The sequence below is a fragment of the Monodon monoceros genome, unplaced genomic scaffold (assembly GCF_005190385.1).
Source record: "Monodon monoceros isolate NGI ecotype Baffin Bay Population unplaced genomic scaffold, NGI_Narwhal_1 Super_Scaffold_14, whole genome shotgun sequence".
Taxonomy (NCBI): domain Eukaryota; kingdom Metazoa; phylum Chordata; class Mammalia; order Artiodactyla; family Monodontidae; genus Monodon; species Monodon monoceros.
The window spans coordinates 62787681-62813195 of NW_021703770.1; the positions used below are offsets into that span (position 1 = coordinate 62787681).

At 36.6% G+C, this 25515-nt stretch overlaps 1 protein-coding gene across 1 annotated transcript in view; it reads right to left on the reverse strand.

Moving 5' to 3' along the window:
• CUNH8orf34 (chromosome unknown C8orf34 homolog) overlaps positions 1 to 25515 on the reverse strand; it is a 332018-nt gene that overhangs the window by 223307 nt on the left and 83196 nt on the right. The window contains 2 exon segments of the mRNA XM_029222885.1: positions 7779 to 7951; positions 24571 to 24599. Of these exon segments, the coding sequence (XP_029078718.1) occupies positions 7779 to 7951; positions 24571 to 24599 (202 nt within the window).

Sequence of the window (25515 nt, forward strand, 5' to 3'; positions counted from 1 at the left end):
GGTCTCTCTTAAGCAGGAAGGAGAGAGAACCCTTTCTAAAGGTGCTCAGAAAGAATGTCCAGGAGAGAAGGCAAATGAGCAAGAGGAGGCTACATGCACTTGGTTTAAAAAAAAAAACAAAAAAACCACCAGGTAAGTTTCAGGCATGGATCAAAACATTTCAAGCGGTCTTAATAGAAGGGCCAGGTTCCACACTGTCTAAGAGAAGGCTGGAAAGGGCAAAATGGCATCGTATGTCATCAGTGGGCAAAGACCAGTCAGCTCCACCTCAGTGTTCACTTCAAAGTTAGGCTGGACACGACAGAGAAGATCAAGGGAAACGGGTGGAGAGAAGGCTTGCTCTCTCCCAAGTTAAGGCTATTTAATAAATGCACAAGGAATGATGGAATCAGAAAACCGCCGTTTTAACCACCAACACAGTAACTGCTCAGGCAAGGATCATCAAGGGATGCTAATGCCCTTTGCTGACAGCTTGTTGGGGGAGAAGGACTGTCAAAAATCTCAAGGTGGTTTCCAACAGATTATTTATGTTTCTACTTGAATTTTTTTGCTTTGAAACAATTATAGATTTACATGAAGTTGTAAGAAATAATACGGAGAGATCCTGTGCACCACTGATACAGTGTCCCTCAATGGTAACATCTTATAAAATTATAGCACAATATCACGGCCAGGACACTGACAATGATACAATTCTCCAATCTTATTCGTGTTCCCATTTTAATTGGACTCACTTTTGTGTGTGCCTCTCTATGTATTTAGTTCTAGACTATTTTAGTATTTTTGTGGGTTTGTGTATCATGTATCCACCCGCACAGTCAAGGTACAGACCAGGTCAAACACTACAAGATTTCCTTGTGTTGTCCTTTCCTAACCATTCCCACCTCCCTCTATAACTCTCCTTCCCCTTCCCTCATTCCTGGCAACCACCAGTCTGTTCCCCATTCCTATAATACTGTGATTTCAAGAAATGTTATGTAAGTGAAATCATACAGTATGTAATCTTTTAGGATTGGCTTTTTTCATGCAGTACAATTAATTCCCTGGAGATTCATTCATGTAGTGTATATCAGAAGTCCATTCCTATTCTTTGCTGTGTAGTATTCCATGGCATGGATATACTCCAGTTTATCTAACCATTCACCCATTGAAGGACATCTGGCTGTTTTAAGCTTCTTGGCTATTAAGATGGAGCTGCTATGAACATTCATGTACATGTTTTTGTGTGAAAGTTTCCATTTCTCTGAGATAAATGCCCAAGAGTACAAATGCTAGGTTATATGGTAGTTTCATGTTTAGCTTAGGTTTTTTTTTTTTACATTTACATTATCAATGTGTGATTATTTTAATATCTCTAAATGTGTCATGAATATATATGCCTTCCCACTAAATAGCTATAGACAGATGCTTGAATATTCATGGAAAAGGAGATGACATAGGATTTGGTAAATTATTGATACAAGAAGAGGTGGAAGATTACCACAGTGTGAAAACATGAGACTCAGAACTGCTGATAATTTCAGGGAGAAGAGAGACAGCGAGGTCTGTAAGCAGGAATGAGATGCAAGGTTCACACCTCCCTCTTCCCCTGTGGATTGCACAAGTGAAAACTGCATCATTAGGAGAAAAGAGGGTCCTGCTACTGGGAAGTAGGGGTCTTAATGCACACAAGTGGTGAGTAAGTGGGAAGAGGTGGGGTTTGGAGTCTTTCTCAGAGCACTCAGATTTCTGGGTCCCCTTATTTAGACTTTGGACGTGAATCTTAACAGGATTCTTAGAATACCTTCCTGAAGAAAGGCTGTATAGCAAAGCATTTAAGCATACGGAATTTGGAGCAAGATAGCCTGGCTCAGTCACTTAATAACTATCCAGTCTTGGGACAGTGATGTAACCATGCTGGGACATAGTTTCCTTATTCCTAAAATAGGGGTAATAGTAATGTTCTCAAGAGGATGAAATGGGTTAAGATATGTAGAGCACATACAGCAGTCTACTAATTGGTAATTAATATCACTATATATTCAAAGAACACAATGGGCAGCATCCTAGATATTTACATGTCTTTTCTTGAGCCATAACATCCCACATCCCAACAAACAGAGAAAGGAAATTAAAAAATATCTTGGGACTTCCCTGGTGATGCACTGGTTAAGAATCCACCTGCAGGTGCAGGGGACATGGGTTCCACCCCTGGTCCGGGAGGATCCCACATGTCACAGAGCAACTAGGCCCATGTGCGACAACTACTGAGTCTGTGCTCTAGAGCCCACGAGCCACAACTACTGAGCCCTCGTGCCACAGCTACTGAAGCCCGCACCCCTAGAGCCTGTGCTCCGCAACAAGAGAAGCCACCGCAATGAGAAGCACGCACACCCACAAGAGAAGCCACCACAATGAGTAGCATCCACACTGCAACGAAGAGTAGCCCCCGCTCACAGCAACGAAGACCCAACACAGCCAAAAATAAATAAAATAAAAAAGAATAAAAAGCCAATTCTTAAAAAAAAAAAAGTGTCTTTATGAAAAAGAATAGCAGCTACATTTCAATGTGGTGTCAATACACTATAGGACTCCATTTTGCTTTGGTCTAAAAGGTTAAGTTCTAAACCAGGATCAGCTGGAAAAGGACAGTTTAAAGTGGCCACGCCCTCCACTTCTTCCCACTGGATGGCCTGCCTCCTACCATCTGCTCTCTTCCTCCTGGCTGCACTCTTCCAGGGGGCCTGACCTTGCTCCATTTTGTTTCACACTCTGACTCTGAACACAGGTTGGTAAGGATTAATTTTATCTGGCCACATGTGCTCTCTTTGGTGGAAAACTGGATGATTCCTCTCTTGAACTATCTCCTAAGCTTGTTTAGTTCACCACTGCAGCCTAATAGAGAAATCTGTGCCCTTTCTCTTGACTCTAATCAGAAATTAAAGGGTTCTCTTTTATTAAGGCCCAGGCTGTTGAAGAGATAACAGAAAGTTTCACACTTAATAGCTTCATTTTGATTTATGCAAAAGAGCTCTGTCTTTTATTCTTCACATCTAAATGTGATGTTTTATAATTTATTTAGCAGACATTTATTAAGTGTTTGCTACATACCAGGCATTGTGGGCACTGAGCTGCAGAAATAAGACACATGTCCTTGTCATTCTCCTCGCTTTAAAGCAAGTACTTTGAATCTAGGATTTTTGTTTTCATTTTGGTCTCACCCAGTACCCAGCGCATCACCTTGTGTTAATGCTCAATAAGTATGTAACAAATTCACTCCTTCTTTTTGAACCTCATTTTTTCTAACACACTAAATAAAATAAAAATTAATTTAAGTAGATGTAATCTGAGTCTTCCAACTTGACAGATGTGAAAATCCAGGGAAATGGAAAGGTTGGTAGTGAAATAAAAGAAGGAAAAGCGGATTGGAATGTGAATAATGAGGAACAAAGGGTAGATAATAAATTTGTAACTCCCAGTCACCAGCTGACAATGACCAAGACCATTTCATGAAGGTTGAAGCAAGTGTTTTCATTAAAATACATGGTTTGGAGGGCTTCCCTGGTGGCGCAGTGGCTGGGAGTCTGCCTGCCGATGCAGGGGACGTGGGTTCGTGCCCCAGTCTGGGGGGATCCCACGTGCCGCGGAGCGGCTGGGCCCGTGAGCCATGGCCGCTGAGCCTGCGTGTCCGGAGCCTGTGCTCCGCAACGGGGGAGGCCACAACAGTGAGAGGCCCGCGTACCGCAAAAAAATAAAAAATAAATAAAATAAAATAAAATAAAATACATGGTTTGGTCATGATAGTGCTGGGCTATAAGAACTAGACACTGACTGAATCCAAAATGTTGCCTGTCTAATAATAAGAGTCCATCTATGAGTCTATGAGTCCAAAGATGACTAGCAATGTGTTTCATAAAATAATTATTTGAATTACTGTATGTATTTCCTAAATAAATGAATTCCTAAATAAATGAGAAAAAAATTTGAATATATTAAAATGACCTCATCAATATTCTGAAACACATGATTTAGCTACATATCAATACTTCTTTTGGTTTTAAAGATAAATTTGTGAGTCGTAAGTTACAATTTCTGTATGTTTTAGATATTCTTAAGGTTTCTGTTCTTTGATTACTTTAACAAAATCATTTTTGATTAATCAGTATTCTTTGTGCTTAAAATTTGCATGTGAGAATATTCCTAAATTACCAAGCCTGTTTTAGTCTCTGCCACATGTGTTGTATATTTTCTAACACGTCCACAATAGCCAAACTTAGACAATATTAAGGTTACTTCTTTATTCTTGACTTCTTACATTAAAGAGTGCCCTCCATCCATTTTCTTCCTTCTTGTTCTGGTTTATTTCCCATCATACCACTTATCACTACTTGAATTTATGTCATAAATTCGTATATTTGCTTGTTTATTGTTTGTCTCTTGCTGCCAAGAGAGGAGGAGCTCTAAGAGGAGGGGAGCATTTCTAGGGTTTGTTAACAGATATATCAGAAGCAATTATGAGCTTTAATGAAAAGGAACACTTCTTAATGGGAAGTGAATTTAGCTTCTAATATTTAATATATATTTCTAAGTTGTAAGATTTTCTATTCATTTTATGGCATATTTACCATCTAATAACAATGCTCACTTAATGAACAGAGCCAATTCACAAGATCTATAATATTTATTGATATTTTTCTTATTTTAATAAAGTGGTTCAGTTTAGAGGAGCTTCGTTAGGCTTTCAAGGCTTGGTAAGCCTATTTAAAAATTCATATTATAATTTAGCAAGTAATTTTAGGAAAGCTATTATCAGCTATTGCAAAGTCGAATTAAGATGGCTCAAAATAGAAGTGTATAGGTTTATTAACTCAATTTTTATTTACATTTATATTATCAATGTGTGATTATTTCAGTAACTATAAATGTACAATGAATATATATGCTTTCCCACTAAATGGCTAGACAAACCATGGCAACTGATGCCAATCGGTAGTACGTGATGATCACAGGAAGTCAGCAATCATTCCCTAACACATTCACCTCTCCCTTATGAATCCTTCTTCCTTTTCTTGCTCAGATGCTTTAATTTCTTTCTTGAACTCTCTTAATCTAGAAGCTCTTGGAGAATCTCAGAAAGATGTGGCAGGAAAATGTCCATTTGCACACACAGGGTATTTTGCACATAATTTCAAGAGACTCGTAGATCTCTTGAGTCCTTCCAGAGATCATGTAGGGGTCATGAACTCCATGTTAGTAGCTCTTGTCTTATTTTATTAGTTTCTCCATATTGCCCTCATAATTGCCTTCATTTTAACCAGCACTTAACCTTTCAGGTGACAGCTATGTATACTAAAGTTGCTGACCCTCTTCACACAATATTGTATTTGTAGGACCTAAGGAAAAAGTTCAGGTAAGGTATATCATTAAAAAAAAAAAAAGTTCCTGGAAAAAATCGTGGCTCAAAGTCTACCCATAAGAATCTCAAAGTTTACTACACCGTTTATTTAATCTTCTCTAATCTAATGGTGAAAGTCCAGCCAATCATGTATGTATTGTTCTGAATGAACGGGAAAGTTGGTTATGTACTAAAGATGGAGTGTTGTAATAACAGCCATTCAAATAAGACTTGAGCAATTAACAAGAGGGAAATCCATAATAGGAAAAGGGATAAAAAGTTAAGATAGACTATAAACAACCCTTCTTATAAATAAGTTTTATTAATCAGATGTCTACTCACGGCCTTCTATGTGCCTCCTTCACTCACATAACAGATGCCTACTGACAATGGCCATGCGCCAGGCCCAGTAGGGGAGAGAAAAACGGAAGAAGTCATCCTTGAAAATTAAGTCTTCTCTTTCAAGAGTCTAGAATATCATTTAGTCTGTTAATGTTTAAGACTGTTAAGTTATAAATGACAAGATCATTACTATTTAAGGGCAAAAGCTAATACTCTAGTTATAGACTCTAGAATCATTAAAAAATTGTTCCCCAATCTGTTTTTATTCATTCAAATCAAATCTAATGCTATGTGAGTTCCTGGTATAAATTCAGAAATCCTGGTTTTATATTAGAGGATGGGATATAGTTCCTAACCTGTACTTTATTGCTACTCTTTACATTTAGCTCAGAAAGCATGCATTCTTTTTTTTTCCTCTAATGGGGCATCTGGGCAGGATTTCACCACTTTCTTCATTTCATAGGTAATATATCAACTCATAATTTAAAGATAGAGAAAAATAAAACTGAAAACACCTTTTCAAAACAGATATTTGAGTGAGATCTTCATGGATTAAGTTTTCTGGGTAATGGATCTGACCAGGATTGCAGGAAAGATTCTCCTTTATTGGATATTCAAGAGGGAATAAGAGCTCACTGAAGCTAGGAAGAAAACAGAAGCACTAACATTTGCAATAAACAGCTCCTATTTATTATTATGACTAAATGAAAGCAAAATGAAAGTCAACATTTCTCTATTTTATATTTAAGAACTAAAGATCTAGCAATGAATAAAGATAAAGGTCTAGTGGGTTTCATTAGTCTAGTGTTAGAAATAAAATTACCCTCATTGACAGGTGAAATTGATCTGACATTTCACAAAAGAAGGTAAATGGATTTTTAGAAATGCTTTTCTTCTCCTTATACAGTACATTTCAACTATTTAAATAATTTAAAGATTATTTCTCATGGAAACAGAATCAATTTTCTATATGCCTGAAGCGCATTAACGAGTATTCTGAATTTCCTTCCCTCCAGCCAAGTGGTAAGTCAAAGTAAAAAAAACCCTGAAAGCCATATTACATCGTAGAAAATACAATTTTCTCCTTGAGAAAGAATAATTATTGGTTGCTGCTAAATTTAATGTAGGAAATACAAAGTTACTGTGGCTATGCTGTATATGGGAAAAACTCTTCTGTGGTGGTCATCTAGTAACACTCACAGAAAGTTTAAGCTCCTGTCACATTTTAATTCATGAGTATTTTTTCTCAATATCCTGTAAGTCGTGCCTCGATAATGCTTTTTCACTCCAACTTCCTTGTAGAAGTCTTCATTTTTGTTTCGAATTTTACTCACTTCAGTTAGTATTACAAGAAATGGCTACACTGAATATACTGATACTTTTTCTAAAAAATATGATCTAGACTTTTCAAAATTACCCCACTTCTACCAGCATATGGAAACTTGAGGCAAATCTTCTGACACCATTTTGAGTATCATAGGGCTGAGTAAAATGAATTAGGGACTTTCAAATTCACAACTCACAATAGTTTCAAGAATAATTTCAAAAATTAAACATAGAGAATGTAATGATTACATTCAATCATAGTTATCAACTCTAAACTAAAGGTTTCTCTCTATATTCCATCTAACTCCACCTTGTGTAGTCTATCATACATTTAATAGTTTTCTTCTTGTTGAACAACTAGATCTTTATGGTACATCAGAATTCCTCCCTCTCCAATCTTAACAGTCAGCCCAATAATATAGTAGGTCCCGTCCAATATTATAGTAGGTCTCAACTGACAGTTTATGTCCTGAAATTATTTTTCTGTTTGGTTTTAGTAACAAAGAGATGATACTCTTCTTAGATGTAAAGAAAAAAAAATCAAAACCAAATCCATAATAAAAGCAAATCTAATAAAACTCTAATTTTAAAACAGATAAATTAATTTTTATCTTATATGTAACATAATTTTCTACATAAAATTGCCAAGACTTATTTCATCAAAATCGTACACTTGATTTCCCCTTTGCCTTAAATGATTAAAATATTCAGAATCTTAGAAGACATCTCATCTCACCTTCCTGCAGGGCTAGAGCTATTATCTTCATTTTCCCATTGTTCATTTTTACTTCTTGGAATTGGGGGCTGCAGCATTTCAGCGGCCAGTGGATCAGCGTCATTCTCTTCTCGACCAATCCACTCTCCAATTACACGGGGTCTCAGAAGAGAAGAATTAAACGCCACTGTTTCCTGAGAAGAGAAGAATTTCTGTGCCTTAGATTACATATTCCCATTAATAGGACAACAGGGAAATAATCTTGTGCAGATTTTCAACTGCTCCCTCAAATCACAATGTTCCTTTTTTTCTTTCTGAATTGACTTAAAATTTCAGTTCTCTCCATCTCTACTAGATGACTTACTCTCTATGATTTGTGCTGACTCGTGAAGGCCACCGTGAGAAAGGATCCAGAGGTGAAATCTCTGGTTTGGACAGCTGCATGTTTGTTCTCAGGATGGTGGGGCAGGATTAGCATGTGTGCCAGAGGGAGGAGTGTGTGCGAAGGCCCACACAGCGGAAGAGCTTGGTGCTGCTAGAAAATGATACATAAGCTCTCAAATATGGAGGAAACTGAGGTGGAGTCAGGGAACAAAGTCAAGAAGAGACAGGGTTGGAAGGATGCATTGCCTCCAATTGCAAAGCATTCTGGACTTCTAGAAATCCAGTAGAGGTTGGAAGCAGAGCACTATCGATGATGGGCATGCTATGACAATTCAAAAAAATGCTAAACTCTTTTCATAGACTTGGATGTGATGTGGCTCTTAAAATGGTATTTTAAATATTTAAATCATTTAATAACTTAAAACGAATACTGAACACGTGCAACTGCTACGGGTATCTCGGTACATGGGAGAAAAGCAGATTAAAAAGCAATACGTATTGTATGATCTAATTTTTGTTTAAAAAATTCATATGGGCTTCCCTGGTGGCGCAGTGGTTGGGAGTCCGCCTGCCGATGCAGGGGACACGGGTTCGTGCCCCGGTCCGGGAAGATCCCACATGCCGCGGAGCGGCTGGGCCCGTGAGCCATGGCCGCTGAGCCTGCGTGTCCTGCTCCGCAACGGGAGAGGCCACAGCAGTGAGAGGCCCGCGAAAAATAAAATAAAATAAAATAATCAATCAATTAAGAACTCTAAAACAAAGGTGCCGCAGTATGGGGAAGTGACCTGGATCTCTGCAGTAGTTTATCAGAGATAGCCATCTTTGAAGTGGATGCCTCAGCAATCAAAGCTGAAGTCAGGCACTTGCATTATAAAAATAACAAACAAACAAAAACTGTCAGGGTTTATACTATAATCCATCAATCCAGCATTTACAGACTAATCCATTCATTTATTCATTCTTTTATACTTATTATGACCTACTATGTGCCAGATACTGCTTGATTTATTGGGAAAACAATGGTAACACCAAAATGTAATGGTTTTATCTGAATGGAGGGACTACAGGTAATTTTAATTCTTCTTTTGGCATTTCCATGTCTTTTCAATATTCTATGAGAAATATGTACTTGTCTTAAAATGAGAAAAAATGTATTTTTAAAATATCTTGATCTGAGAAACACAGGCTTTTAATTTGTAATATTACAAGAGTCTTCAACAATTCCTTAAAAATTTAGATCTGATTTTCTGAATCTTTACAATTCTCCTCAATATTATACAAATGCTATATTATAATATATACAATGTAGCATTAATTAATGTACAAATACACACCAAAAGCAACATGTGAAATATGACTAAGACATATCTGATGAACATTTATCCAAGTGATTATAAGCGATAGAAAGTAGCTGGATATCTTAATATTGATTCCCCAGCCTACAGGAAAACGTAGCAGATAAATTTTAGTGTTTGTATAATGTGGCAACTAATATGAAATCCTTCTGTATTTATATTCCCAAAGCTTGCAGCTGTGAAATCATGCAATCAAATTAATGTTTTGCAATTACTGGAAAGGCATATTCATCTGCCACAATTTAATATCATTTGAAGCACAAGAATTAAAATTAACAGCAATACTGTTAAATTTTAAACGTATATTTGCATTTAAGAGCAGATTAAGGAAAAGACATGTTCTAGAGAAAAAAATCTATAAACATATTTACAGCTTCAGAATCAGTTTTGGCCTGTGTGACTTTGAAATGTTACTTATTCTCTGAATTTTGTTTTCTCCAACTGTAAAATGGTCATGATAGAAATTATAAAACCTACTGTATCAAATGAAATAGTAAGAAGCATAGGTAAACCACAGAATTCTGTACATATGCTAGACACAATTACTTAAAGACGTGGGCTGTATTTAAACTACTTCTAAATATGTGACGTAACTGGGAAAAAATAGTACAGAACAGCAGGAACGGGAGAGTTAGGTAAGAACAGATGCTTGGTTGTCAATATGGGCAGAGTAACAACAGGGAATTGATAGTACAGGTTTTCATTCTATAAAGTTTTATTTTACAGAGAGTATATTAAAAAGATTGGATAATTAATTTAGCATTATCAATCTCTACATAATGGGACAGAACTGGGCTTAATAAGAATTGGGACAAAGAAACTGACCACTGTAACAACAGAAATGGGTGAGTTTAGGCATTATAAATGAAAAAAATGAAACAGGATTTAGAGTTGAGAATGATCATAGAGTTGAGAATGATCTTAAAGTTGAGAACTGCAGAGAATCAGAAATAACTTTTTGGTTGATTACTGGGAAATTAAATGATAGATGCCACTGCTATTGGAAAGTAGAGCACAGAGAGAAGGATAAATAGTTTGATATGCAGCCAGTTTAACTCCAGCTGGCAGCAGAAATTTAGTGAGAAATAGCTGATGAGCAAAGCAATACAAAGAGCTGCAAATAGCGTCAGAGGAGTTAGGGAGTGAATATTTTACAGGTGAAAAGTGGGACTCTACTATTTTTATTTTTCAGAATGCACAGAGCTATTCTTATATTTACTGCTTTATGAGAATGTTGTATCTCTAAAAATTCTTGAATATAGTCCATTTACTTGTAACAGAGCAAAACAGCAGATTTTTCTTTGGTTCTATTACTTATATTTGATTAAGCTAAGTAAAAATCTCTCCATAAATCTTTACGAAAGGATTTCAGTGAAGAAAGCGGTTCCACAAACATCAGTACATGGCAAAAGAAATTTTAAAACTTCACACTGAATACAAGTTTTGGAAAATATTTTAAGTACATGGATAAATAAAACATTTAAAATTTTAGTGCTAAACAATGTAAATCCTAATGATTCCTTAGAAATGTATAAATACATATTCCTTTGCCCTCCTAAGGCTAGAGGTCCCTAAATGTTCAGATTCTTAAACAAGTATGCTTAAATAATAAGAAAAGCATTAGTAGTCAAACATTCTCCAAAGGTCACAGATTTGCTTAATATTTCCTATTAATAGGAAGCTATCCTATCCAAGAAGTAGTTACCTTAGAGGAAGCCTACTCTCTCCAAGCAGCCTGCTCCCTCCCGCTGGCTAACTCACAGTGAGTTCAACAGCTCTGACCGCTGGTTATCAGCACAACATTTGATTATATTCCACGTTATTCGAATGTTTTCTCGTCTTAATAAAACGAGCTGTTCATGGAACGCTGGAATCATGTCTTAAATTCCTTTCTCCTCCATAATAACTAGCACAATGATTTAAGGAAGTAAGCACAAAAATCTGTCCTGATTGAATTAAACATAATTCAAAGAATAAAAAACAGTGAATTATCTTTATGTCTAAAACTCATATAAAAAATTCATGGACAACACTGATTAACAATTTTTTTAACTCTCTTTTTTAAATTTTTTTTAAAAATTTTATTGATATATAGTTGATTTACAACGTTGTGTTAGTTTCAGGGGTACAGCAAACTGACTCAGATATATATATATAGAGAGAATATATATATGTATATTCTTTTTTTACCTTCTCTTCCATTATAGGTTATTACAAGACATTGAGTATAGTTCCCTGTGCTATACAGCAGGGTAAAGAAAAAATCAAGGATGCTGCCATAAGACCCTTCATTAAGACCTCTAAAAAAAACTAAGATGGTGTCTATTAAGAATGTTGTTTCGCAGCATCTAAAAGACCAGCAGTTAAATCTAGAGAGAGAGGCATGTCTTGAAAAGAACTGTGGATGTGGTTTTTGGCACCAGAAGAAGACAGGAATCATATACACAGTAAACCCAAACATCATTTGGGATAGCTGAATTGGCAAAGGCAACAGCCTGAAGTAAAAGGGACTGAGACTATTCAAGAAGTAAACAGCTCTCGGGGACCCATTTTTCTACACAAAGGAAGAAAACTGAGGAAGTTGCTCAGAGGCATCTTTTCCAATGCCTTCTTCAGAAGTGGCCAAAAAGGTTAACAAAAAAGAAAGAAACCAGAAGCTGTGGAAAACAATAGATGGGGACTCCCAGGGAACAGAACTGGGGCTTAATTAAGGAACACCTGCCAACCCCTTGGACAGGAAGACCTGATGACATCTGCCCAGCAAGATTTAAGAACTGCTACGAACCAGCAATTTCTATAAACCTCTCATTATTTCCCTTCTCTAACAGGAATATTTAATGTGGTTATTCCACATCATTCTCATCACTTAATGGAAAAGAAGAAACAAAACTATCATCATTCACATATATTTTTTATACAGACAAACCAAGAGAATTCAGAAACAAGTTACAAATTAATATGAGTTCAGCAAGCTTACTGAATTTAAGATAAAATTAGAAAAATAACATTCATTCCTATATGCCAATAAGTTTTAAAATGTAACTTATAAAACAGATACCACTGACAATAAGAGCCCAAAAGACAATGTACCTAGGAATCAAGTTAATAAAAATCTACATGCTCTTTTTGAATGTAACTATATGACTTTATCATAAAACACTATGATATTTAATTAAATGGAAACATGCTTCGTTCATTGATAGAATGACTCGGAAATGTAAAGACGTCAATTCTCTCCTATCAATCTAAAATACAAAGCAATTCCAAACCCAATGGAGTAACAGAAACAAGCAAATGGACCAAAAGAAGAAAACAGAAGGCCTAGAAACAAGATAAGTGACAGAAGCATGCACATTTATGGACAAATGATGAACTTTTCCATAAATAGTTATAGGAAATTCATATGTTCCAACTTTTTGCCATATTAAAAAAATAATTTCAAGTAGCTTAAAGATAAAAAACAGAATTTTTAATAGAAAATAAACAGTAATGTTTTCAGGATATCAAGTAGAAAAGAATTTCTTAAAACATTACAAGTTAATGTTAAAATGTTCTGTTAATAGAAGGCACTATTTAAAAAGTGATGACAAGCCTCAATATTTAAGAATAGATTTGAGACGCACAACAAGAGCTGACATCCAGAATGTATAATAAACTCACACAAATCTAAAGAAAAGAAAAATAACTGGGCAATAAACATGAGCAAAAGAGACAAGTGGGCATTCAATCCTATTAAAAAATTATACAATTGTTAATTGAATCCATGAAAAATCTTTTTTTTTTTTCGGTACGTGGGCCTCTCACTGCTGTGGCCTCTCCCGTTGCGGAGCACAGGCTCCAGACGCGCAGGCTCAGCGGCCATGGCTCACGGGCCCAGCCACTCCGCGGCATGTGGGATCCTCCCGCACTGGGGCACGAACCTGCGTGCCCTGCATCGGCAGGCGGACTCTCAACCACTGCGCCACCAGGGACACCCGAGAAACCATTTTTGATTAAAATACCTGATGACAGTGTCAGCAAGGACCAGGAGTGATATATATTATTATAAACTGCTGCTGGGAGTATAAATTAACACAACTTCTTTTGAGAGAAATTCTGCGGTATCTAGTAAAAGTTAAAAATGCACATGCCATATTGCTAGATTAACTGAAGTTCAATTAGTTGTGTTTTTCTCTTTTAGTTCAGATATATTTTCCCTCCTTAGTTAGTTACAACATCTCCTGTCTCCTCCTGATTCTCAGCTGATCATGGTGGTTATCTCAGTGAGAAATGAAAGCAATCGGCCGAGAATTTGTTCCTTTTCTCACCACCAAACCCACCAGCTACTAGCACTGTTGCCTATACTTACAAAAGTTGAACTGTCATTTCTTTTCCAAGGTCTGACATATAGAAAGTACTTTATAAACATTTGTAGAGTGAATAAAAGAATGACAAAATTAAGATAATGTATGATTCAATGTTTCAATATGTATTACCAACATTACTAGTCATTAGGGCAATGTAAACCAAAACCGCAGTAAAATACTACTTTACACCCAGGAGGATGGCTATAATTTAAGACAGACAACAACAAATGTTAACAAGGATATGGAGATATTTGAACCCGCATACTTGCTGGTTGGAAGGTATAATGGTGCCGTCACCGTGCAAAATAGTTTGACAGTTCCTCAAAAAGTTAAATATAGAGTTAGCATATGTTCTAGCATTTTCATTCCCTACATATATGCCCAAGAGAAATTTAAAAAACATGTTCACACAAAAACTTATACATGAATGTTCATAGAAACATTATTCTTAATAGCTGAAAAGTGGAAACAACTCCAATGTCCACAAATTGATGAATGAATAAACAAAGTGTGGTATATCCATACAATAGAATATTATTCAGCAATAAAAGGAAATGATGTACTGATATATGCTACAACATTAATGAACCTTGAAAACATTATGCTAAGTGAAAGAAGACAGTCACAAAAGACCACATATTTTTATGACTGCATTTATATGAAATTTCCAGTATAGGCAAATCTAAAGAGACAAAGTAAATTAGTGGTTGTCTTAGGCTAAGGGGTTAGGAGGAATGGGGGGTAGACATGAGGTTTCTTTTGGGGATGATGAGAATGTTCTAAATTTAGGTTGAAGTAGTGGTTACACAACTACCTGAATATACTAAAACCCACTAAACTGTATACTCTAAAAGGGCAGATTTTATTATGTGAATTTTATCTCAGTAAAGTTGTTAAAATAATATATTTTAACAACTCATTTTCAGATTTTCCCCTTTTATGGTGGAGTACACAGTACATAGTGCTAGGGAAAAGCATAGATTTGGAATCAGGCAGATAAAGAATCAGAAGCTAGCAGGGGAGTATTTATTTATTCCATCTCCACTAATTCTGAGACTTTCAGCAAATCACTTAATCATTCTAGCTTCAGTTTTCTTATTTGTAAAACAGGAAAAGCACAACCACTTCATTGGACTGGTACAAGAACTAAATTCAATAACATATCAAAAACACCTAACACAGGGCTTCCCTGGTGGCGCAGTGGTTGGGATTCTGCCTGCCGATGCAGGGGACACGGTTTCGTGCCCTGGTCCAGGAAGATCCCGCATGCCGCGTAGCAGCTGGGCCCGTGAGCCATGGCCGCTGAGCCTGCGCGTCCAGAGCCTGTGCTCCGCAACGGGAGAGGCCACAACAGTGAGAGGCCCACGTACCGCAAAAACATAAATAAATAAAAATTTAAAAACACCTAGCATATCTGCTAACCCTAATAGGTGTTCAATACTATCTCTCCTCCTTTCCTTCACTATCTTATGCACCCTCCTACCCATGATCTAAAATTTTTACTCTTTATTATGGAAATTTTCACACTAATACAAAAGTAGAAGGAAGAGTAAAGCAAGCCCCTCTGTACCCACACATATTTTCCTCAATTAACAACTCATGGATAAACTCACTTCACCCTTATCTCCACCCACATCACCCCTCTCTCTGCTCAGATCATTTTGAAGTAAATCCCATTCACTATATATCATATCATTTGTAAATAATCCAGTATGTAGTCTCTAAAAGGCAAGAGTGCTTTTTTTGTAAACACATACAGTACCATTACCATACCTAAATATAAAGTAAGAATATTTCTGATATCAAATATCTAACTAGTTACCAAATTTACCTGATTATATCAGGGAATTATCTCAGTTGGCACACATCAGACTCTAAGCAAGACTTGGTAGGTTGTGACTGATCAACAGTCCTTTATGCCTCTTTTAAGCTATGTATTCTCTTCCTCTGTCTCATTTCCTGTCTTGTAATTTTGCTGTTGCTGTTGTTCAGAAAACTCGACTTGTTTGTCCTGTGAGTTTTCCAGAGTCTGGTTTTTCCCTTTGCATCCCTGTGATGTGGCTTAAAATGTTCCTCTGCTCTTTGTACTTTCTGTAAATTAGTAGTTAGTTAGGATAAAGTTTTGTTTGTTTTGCGGTACGCGGGCCTCTCACTGTTGTGACCTCTCCCGTTGCGGAGCACAGGCTCCGGACGCGCAGGCTCAGCGGCCATGGCTCACGGGCCCAGCCGCTCCGCGGCATGTGGGATCTTCCCGGACCGGGGCACGAACCCATGTCCCCTGCATCGGCAGGCGGACTCTCAGCCACTGCGCCATCAGGGAAGCCCCAGGATAAAGTTTTTTTGTTGTAGTTTTTGTTTTTTGCCAATACTGCTTCAGAGAGAATGGTGAGGTTCATCTGGAGGCACAGACCATCCCCTTGACTCTTCTTTAGTGATTTTGGCAGCATTGATATTACTGCTTAGATCCATTAATTCACTAGGAATTGATAAATGGTAATTGTCTAATTTTATAATTCCATATTCACTTATTCGCTGGGATACTTCTGGAAAGAGAAACTTCCCGTCATCAAATATTTGGTTACTCTAAAGTACGGTTTATATGGGAAAGGAAGATTAAAAGTTTCATTCTTTCCCTTTACTTTTACCAGTTTTTTAAAACGGTAACTTTGGTCCCCTAGCACCTGCTAAAGATTAATAATTCTTTGGATGAACATATGGATTTTAACATATTAGGTATAATTCACTGCATTGTAGTTATTGTTCTTATTCATGTTCAAATTTTCTTAACTCTCTCCAGCAGAAGACTACTTGAGCCGGCTCCTGAGCTCTCCTGACACAATCCTAGTGGTCTCCCATAGTTCTTACCTCTGGCATGAGAAGATATTTTAGGCTCATTTTGTACACTGTCTGCTCCTGACCTGGAAGCAACCATTATTTCAAGGGATTATGATTCTTTTTAGTTGGAAATATATTTTAAGACTAGAATCTGAACACTTGGGGTATTTACTGTTTTGGGGTTGGTAATAGTGGACAGGTCTAAGAAATACCTATGTTTTAAACTGAAATAATTCAGGCTTACAGAAAAGTTGAGGAAAAAAAAAAAAAAAGAATTCCTATATACCCTTCACCCAGACTGCCAAAATATTGTTAATGGGATAAGGTCAACGTTGTTAGTTGACATTTTGCTTTATCATACATATTTATACACACACACACACTCATAATTTCCCCAGAACCATCTGAAGGTAATTTGTAGATATGAATACTCTTTTACCCATAAACACTTCAGGGTGTACTTCCTACAAAGAAGGGCATTTTCCTATATGGCCACAGTATAATTACCAAAACCAGTAATTAATAGTGATATAATACTAACAGACTAACGTTGTTTAAATTTCCCCAATTATTCAAATAACGTTGCACACCACAAAAGAAATCCTGGATCATGTATGGCATTCAATTGTCATGTGTTTATCTCCTTTAATGTGGAACAGTTTTCAGTCTTTCTCTGACATTTATGACCTTCATGGTTTTTAAAAACAAGGACCAGTTATCTTTTAGTAGGTCCTTCAATTTGTTTTTCAAATTTTTCCACACGATTATATTCAAGTTATACATTCTTGGCAAGAATAACGCAGAAGTGATGTATTCCTTTCATATCAAAAGGCACATGACGCTGATTTGTCCCAGGACTAATGACGACAACCCTGATCGCTTGGTTAAGGGGGTGTCTTCCATGTTTCTCCATTGTAAAGTTGCTACTTTTCTCTTGTCAATTATTAAGTATCTTCTAGAGTAGTCACTGTGAGACTGTGTAGATATCCTGTAATTCATCAAAATTTCATCAGCTAATTTTAACATTCTTTGCTGACCTTTGTCTTCATCAATTACTATGAACGTTGCCAATGTGTGATTTTCTAATTTCACCATTCGGTCTGAATGTATTTGTTGGTACTCTACTATGAGAAAGAGCTTCTCCCTCACCTCCACTTATGTTGGTATGTAGGTAGGTATATGTATGTACATAGGTATATCACTATGGACTTATGGATTTTATTTCATTCAATAGACTATAACACATTACTATCATTATTTTCAGGCTTTAATGCTCCTAGTAGGAGCTCCTGCAAGGAGGTTCCTGTGTCTTTCTGACATGTTCCATCATTCTTTGATTTCATCTTTACCTGCTGGTGCTAAATGATATCCAGACTCAAGTTGTACTTTCTCAGCTGCTGAATCTAGATTCAGCCATTTTTCCAAAGAGACTTGGTTCCTTTTAATAGAGAAAAATATTCAGAAAACAATATCTGGGCTCTAGTTGAGTTTACTGCCTGTAGATAGTGTATTTTTGTTTTTAAAATAAAAAAATATTATGAGTTCTGAATGATACTTTCAATTCAAAACAGGATATAGGATTGTTACTTAAACTTATAATCTCTTATCTGTATTTCCTTTCCCCTATGCTAAAAATTCTGGTTCTTAGGATATCAATATAATTACTTCTTTGCTATATCACACAAAGCATACACAAAAGTCTCTTTATAATAATATCAACACTATCATTAATGATACAATTACTAAAAACAGTTTAAGAGCTGATGCTGTTCCCTTGGGCCTTTGGGTATATCCCACTAGAGAACAATCAAATAACTGTGTTTATAATGACTTGGAGTAATTCACTTCAGTGTGTTTTGCCATCAACCTGAAATACAGTTGTTCTCATTTGTTTCATTTGCTTTTGCTTCTTAGAAATCACTGTTTTAAGATTTAACCTTGTTTTTTTAAAAAATTATATAAAATATTTAAATGATTCCAAAGTCTCACATAAAATTCTAGGAAGTCAAGATTCTATTCCTATCCTCTCTACACCTTCCTCACTGCTACTCTCTATTCCTTCCCTTCTCCCATAGGTAACGTTTAAAAAGTAAGTGTGTGTGTGCGTGTTTTACAGTACGGCAGGTTCTGCCATTGTTTTGGCTTTAATATAAGCAAATACGCATCTATATTTTCATTACACTTACTGAGATAAATGATAGCACACTATAAACACACTTCTTTTCTTTGCCTTTTTTATTCAACAATATATCCTGGGGATCGCTCTATAGTATCTACAGAGATATTCTTTCATTTTTATAGCTGTATGGTACTCTATAGTGGAAGTACTATAAGTTATTCTTCTTTCAATGAACATTTAGTTATTTCAACTCTTTTCCTATTAAAGTAGCACAACAATGTATAGTCACCCACATTGGTCTTTTTATAGTTTTGCCAGTGTGTCCTTGGAATAGACTCATAGAAGTAGGATCATCTGATCAAAGAATAACTGCACATATAATTTTTTATATATGAAGACATTGAAAGCCTGGAGCTTGAAGGATGGAAAAGAGTTGGAGAAAGGGGAGGGACTGACAATGAGCAAAAATGTGGAAATAAATTAAAAATATGACTTGGAAGTACTGTAGTCTGGCTGCCTTACAGTGCTCCTTTTGTCAGCACAGCACAGACTCTGAGTAGAGAAAAAGAGGAAAATGAAGCATAAGATATAGATTTGAAAGACAAAATGGAAACTGTTAATTCTAGTCTTAGAAATTTGGACTTAATTTGTGAAGTAACAAGAAGTCATGGAAAATTTTTTAGCAGAATTCCCTAGGTAGGGTTCCCTAAAACCCGAGGCTAACCAAGTGGTTTACTGATGGGGGTCTCTTTAAGTGAAACCTGTAAGAGACTGAAGGAAGCAGGAGAAGACGGGAAGAAGCTAGGCAAAGATATGGGTTCAGCTAAAGTCTACTCTCAGCCTATCCCATAAGGAGCTCTGTAATGTAAACGACAACTCAGTCTTATTTTAGTCAGTCATTGGTTGATGGTGAACCCAGGCATCTCTGGGCAGGATGGCTCCCACTGAGTTGAAACCATGCTCTGGAGAAGGGTGAGTCCATAAGCACCCAATATTCACAGGAGTTGAAAGATGGGTCACACTGCCCTACTGAAGGGTAACCAAGCAGGAACCAGCCAGGCTTACTATACGGCATTTTGAAGGGTGAATCAGAATGGCAGGAGCCTGAAGAATTAGATAAAGATATGAAAGGTAATACCATCTGAGCTTGGATAGTGGCTGTGTAGGTAAAATAATGGCTCTTCCCAAAGATGTCCACATCCCAATACCCAAACCTCTAAATATGTTACATTACATGGCAAAAGGGGCTTTGCATGATTAAGGTTAAAAATGCTAAGATGAGATTATCCAGATTAGCTGGGTGGCCCCAAACTAATCACGGGATTTCATACAAGTGGACAGCTTTTCCGGGATGCACTTAGAGAGAAATGAGACACTGCTGCTAGTTTTGAAGATGTAGAAAAGGGACCATGCACCAGGAATGCAGCAGCCTTTAGAAAGTGGAAAAGGCAAGGTAACACCTTTCTCCTAGAACTTCAGGAAGGAATGAAGCCCTATTACACCTGATTTTAACCCAGGAAGGCGCATGGTTTAACTTCTAAACTACAGAACTGTATGATAATCAATTTGTGCTGTTTCAATTTGTTACAACAGCAGTAGAAAACCAATACGATGGCTAAGAAAAGGGAAAGGAAAAGACTAATGAATAAGACATTTATTGAAGTCTCACAATTTTTAAAAAAGCCTTAAAAATAACATTAGCTTCTGTTTTATTTTTCCATCTTAAGTAGAATTAATAATTCTTATTACCTTTATCAGAATTCATAAACTAACTTTAAAAGTCACAGAAAAAATAACTTCAGTGAAATAATAAGTGAATTAGAATATGACAGTTAAAGATCAGTACTTTATAAAGGTTAAGAAAAGTAATCTTTAGTGAACCCCCAAAATTGTTAATGGAAGATTAAAAGGAAGAAGTTGTATTGATTTTTATTACTATATTAAAGACACAGGTGTCAGCTCAACACCCATTGTAAATCATTCTTTTTTTAAAATAAATTTTTTTATACAGCAGGTTCTTATTACTCATCCATTTTATACACATCAGTGTATACATGTCAAACCCAATCACCCAGTTCATCACACCCCCAGCCCCAACCCCTGCCGCTTTCCCCCCTTTGTGTCCATACGTTTGTTCCCTACATCTGTGTCTCTGTTTCTGCCCTGCAAACCGGTTCATCCGTACCATTTTCCTAGGTTCCACATATATGTGTTAATATATGATATTTGATTTTCTCTTTCTGACTTACTTCACTCCGTATGACAGTCCCTAGGTTCATCCACGTCTCTACAAATGACCCAATTCCGTTCCTTTTTATGGCTGAGTAATATTCCATTGTATATATGTACCACATCTTCTTTATCCATTCATCTGTCGATGGGCATTTAGGTTGCTTCCATGATCTGACTATTGTAAATAGTGCTGCAGTGAACATTGGGGTGCATGTGTCTTTTTGCATTATGGTTTTCTCTGGGTATATGCCCAGTAGTGGGATTGCTGGGTCGTATGGTAGTTCTATTTTTAGTTCTTTAAGGAACCTCCACACTGTTCTCCATAGTGGCTGTATCAATTTACATTCCCACCAACAGTGCAAGAGGGGTCCCTTTCCTCCACACCCTCTCCAGCATTTGTTGTTTGTAGATTTTCTCATGTGCCCATTCTAACTGGTGTGAGATGATACCTCATTGTAGTTTGATTTGCATTTCTCTAATAATTAGTGCTGTTGAGCAGCTTTTCATGTGCCTCTTGGCCATCTGTATGTCTTCTTTGGAGAAATGTCTATTTAGGTCTTCTGCCCATTTTTTGGTTGGGCTGTTTGTTTTTTTAATATTGAGTTGCATGAGCTGTTTATATATTTTGGAGATTAATCCTTTATCCGCTGATTCGTTTGCAAATTTTTTGTCCCATTCTGAGGGTTGTCTTTTATCTTGTTTATAGCTTCCTTTGCTGTGCAAAAGCTCTGAAGTTTCATTAGGTCCCATTTGTTTATTTTTGTTTTTATTTCCATTACTCTAGGAGGTGGGTCAAAAAAGATCTTGCTGTGATTTATGTCAAAGAGTGATCTTCCTATGTTTTCCCCTAAGAGTTTTTAAATCATTCTTTTTGACTACAGTTTTAGTACCAGCCTGAGATTCACATTTTCTTAGCGAGAAAAATGCAAGACTGTGAGCTTCATGGTCAGCAGAGGGCGCCATGGGGCAGGCTCTCCCTCTCCCCCAAGGGGCAGGCAAAGGATGGTGCTTTGGCTCTGGAAGCCTGTGTGTCCTCTGTATAACTTTTCACTCCTGAATGTCAGATGTGAGAGTGGGAACAATCTTTTTGCACTGACATAATTTTTTTCAATAAAAGCTTATTTATGACAATAGTTGGCATCTTCCTATTGAAAAATAATAAATATGTAATAAATTTCAGCAATTTCCACAGTCTTCAAAAATGGGAACATTAGGTAAGTAGTGAAAATCTGCAGTTTATGCAACTTAGTTAAATGGAAACTCCGCTGAGCTAGTGCTTAGAAGAGAGTTGGTGAGAAGGGGGAGGATGTAGCCTAAGGATGATATTTAACCAAGTTTCAAGGCTTCCACATTTTTACACCTTCCAATGAAGGTGAAATCCATTTTCAGTTCAAAGAACAATTAGTATGTCCTTTAGCTCACCAAAAAAAAAGGCTGACGTAGAAACCAACCAGGCTGCAGGTCAGAGCCCAGGAAAAAAAGGGAAGGACAAGGGCCAAGCAGTCACACAAGCTAATTTATGGCTCAGGCAGGCAGGGCTTTGCAGAATATACTGGAAGGAGCAAAAAAAATGCACCCAGAAATAGTGATAATTATGTCTTTGCACTTAGAATGAACACAAAAAATAAATACAAGACAGGGATTATTAAATTTCTGCAAATTATAAGGAAAGTCACGGTACAAGGAGGAGACGAGCTGGGGCAAAGACAGTGATGGACAGCAGAGGACTAGAAGAGCAGGACAAAGCTGGAAGACCTCACCTGCCACTTATTCTACTTGCTATGGTATATAGTCAGGATCTGGTTTTGCACATAGTACAGACTGAAATTTAAATAATTTTAAAATATTAGGATGGTTTATCAATTCTTTTTTTTTTTTTTTTTTGCAGTACACGGGCCTCTCACTGTCATGGCCTCTCCCGTTGCGGAGCACAGGCTCCGGACGCACAGGCTCAGCGGCCATGGCTCACGGGCTCAGCCGCTTCGCGGCATGTGGGATCTTCCCGGATCAGGGCACGAACTCGTGTCCCCTGCATCAGCAGGCGGACTCTCAACCACTGCACCACCAGGGAAGCCCTATCAATTCATATTTTAAAGTACATTCATAAATTTCATTTATTTAGTGAATCAGAGATGTATTTTTTGGTACAAAACTCAAAAGGTATAGTCCTATTTGGAATAGAAGGATACTAACTTTATTGCTTTTGTAAATTATAATTATTACCTTATAGTTTATTATTTTAAAATGTCATGACTTATATAATCCCATTTTTTGCACTTTCTTTCTACCTATATATCACTTTCTTTCTACCTATATATCTAGGCACCAAGCCAAATTTCAATATGTTTTCTCTTTAGAGAGACATCATCTGGACCAATGTTCACCAAATACTGATGGCTATTTCTAGGTGCTTCTCTTTTTTCCAATATGATGTCAGATTTTTTTTCAGCCACAACAGACTGAATGCAGAAGCAGATATGAAGATCTAAAATTTTCAATTAAACCAGATAGTAAAAAGGTTTTCAAAAATGTAAACAATGCCACTTTCTCACAAATATCTTGTTTTGGAAAATAAAGTATTTTTCATAAAAATGTTATTTTTGTTAATGAAATGGTTTTATCAGTGCTATTTTTAAAATGAATAAACATGTAAAATTTTTATCAGTTTTAAATTCTAACATGGCAAATACTGATGAATGAAACCTATATAAATTAAAGCTTTTGGGGTCCTCTACATAATTTTTAGGAGTATAAAGGGGTCCTAAGACCAAAAAAATGAGAACTTCTATTTCAATGACTCCTAAATGTATAACTCTAAATCAAATCTCACTCATGAGCAAGAACTCATATAAATATGTTTCACAGACAACTCAAACTAAACAATTCAAAAGAGAAATCCTGATGCTATCCCAACCTGCCAAATGTGCTATTTCCCCAGGTTTTCCAATTCTGTTAAATGGCACCACAATTCACCTACTTGCTCATCTCCCAAACCTAGGAGTCATCACTGACTGATTTCTTCTGCAACTGATCTAATAGCAAGTTCCACTGACATTACCGTTAAAATATATTCCTAATCATATCACTTCTCACCACCTTCACAACTGTCACCCCAGTCCAAGGCACCATGATATTCCCTTGACATCTTGGAAGTAAAGAAAAAAATCCTACTGAGTAAGGTTTCTAATGGGTAGCTATAGAAAAGTACAAGTGTCTTCCATATCACCATCACCATCACCATCTAGATACAGGCAGAATCCAAATCGTTTATATTAGTTTTCATTTTTAATATAGTGATTCAGTGATTCCAGTGATTCAGCTTTCTCTAAGCAAATTCTAAAACTCTCAACTCAAAAGAACAGGTGATATTATATATTTCATGCAATAACTTTCTTAAAGCATATAACTTTGAAAGTTTTAAAATGTTAGCACCAAATAAATTACACTTGAACACTTTATGTTTCAGAAACATAACATGGCATTTAAACAATGGATTAAAATGTAAGTTCTATATTTTATTTTCATTAGATGGTTCAACGTACCTTATCGAGTTCCTCTGAAATTGCAATACCTGGGATTCAACAGAGAGAGAAATAAAAAAGTTTTAGAAGCAATCCTTAATAACCCAATCTTAAAAACAAAAACGAAAGTTCCAATTTGTAGAACTAGTGCATTTTCCATCCTATTTTTTCTTTTTAAGAGTGCTTCAAAATAATGTGGTACCATCCTTTCTACTGATGAAAACAAATTAGAAATTTAAGTCACTATAACAGCGTGAACTGCTGAAACAATGCAAATTATGCAACAAAAACAAAACAAATACCAAACAAAACAGGCACCTACAAGCCTACCAGCTTGTAGGCTATTAAATGCAGAGCTAACTTGCAAAGACAACTGTAGAGATGTTGTCTTTATGTGATAATGACAATCAAGTGCAACTTAGCCTGTTACAATTTTGTTCTCTTTTAAGAACTGATTCAGATTCCTAGAGTGATAAAACATTAAGGCAGAAAGGTGGTTGTAGGTCATGTATTTTAATTTCCCTATCCTCACAAGCTCCCCTTCTCCCATCTACACACTCTTCAATGTACATCAGTCCAATTTCTGTCTTTACCATTCTTCCAAAATTGTTGTAAGTTAGTAATGTAAAAAGTTTTAGTACTTAATTTATTTCTCTGTGATGAGAGAGACTCTGTTAACCCCACTCTCTTTCTTGAAATGCTACCCTACCTTTTCTATTCTCCTTTGTCTCCTTCACAGGAATACTCTTCTCTGGGGGTAGGGAGTCCTTGCCTGAAATGCCAAGGGTACACTTCCCTTGGTAACCTAACCCATACCACTGACATTTTTATTCCTCTATATGGTGATGACCAGCAAATCTTTATCACCAGCACAGTCTTTCTTCCGAGCCAGCTGCTGAATCCCTGTGGGCATTTCAGTCGTAACACGTCAGGCTAAAGACATCCTCCTCCCATTGTCTCACTTCC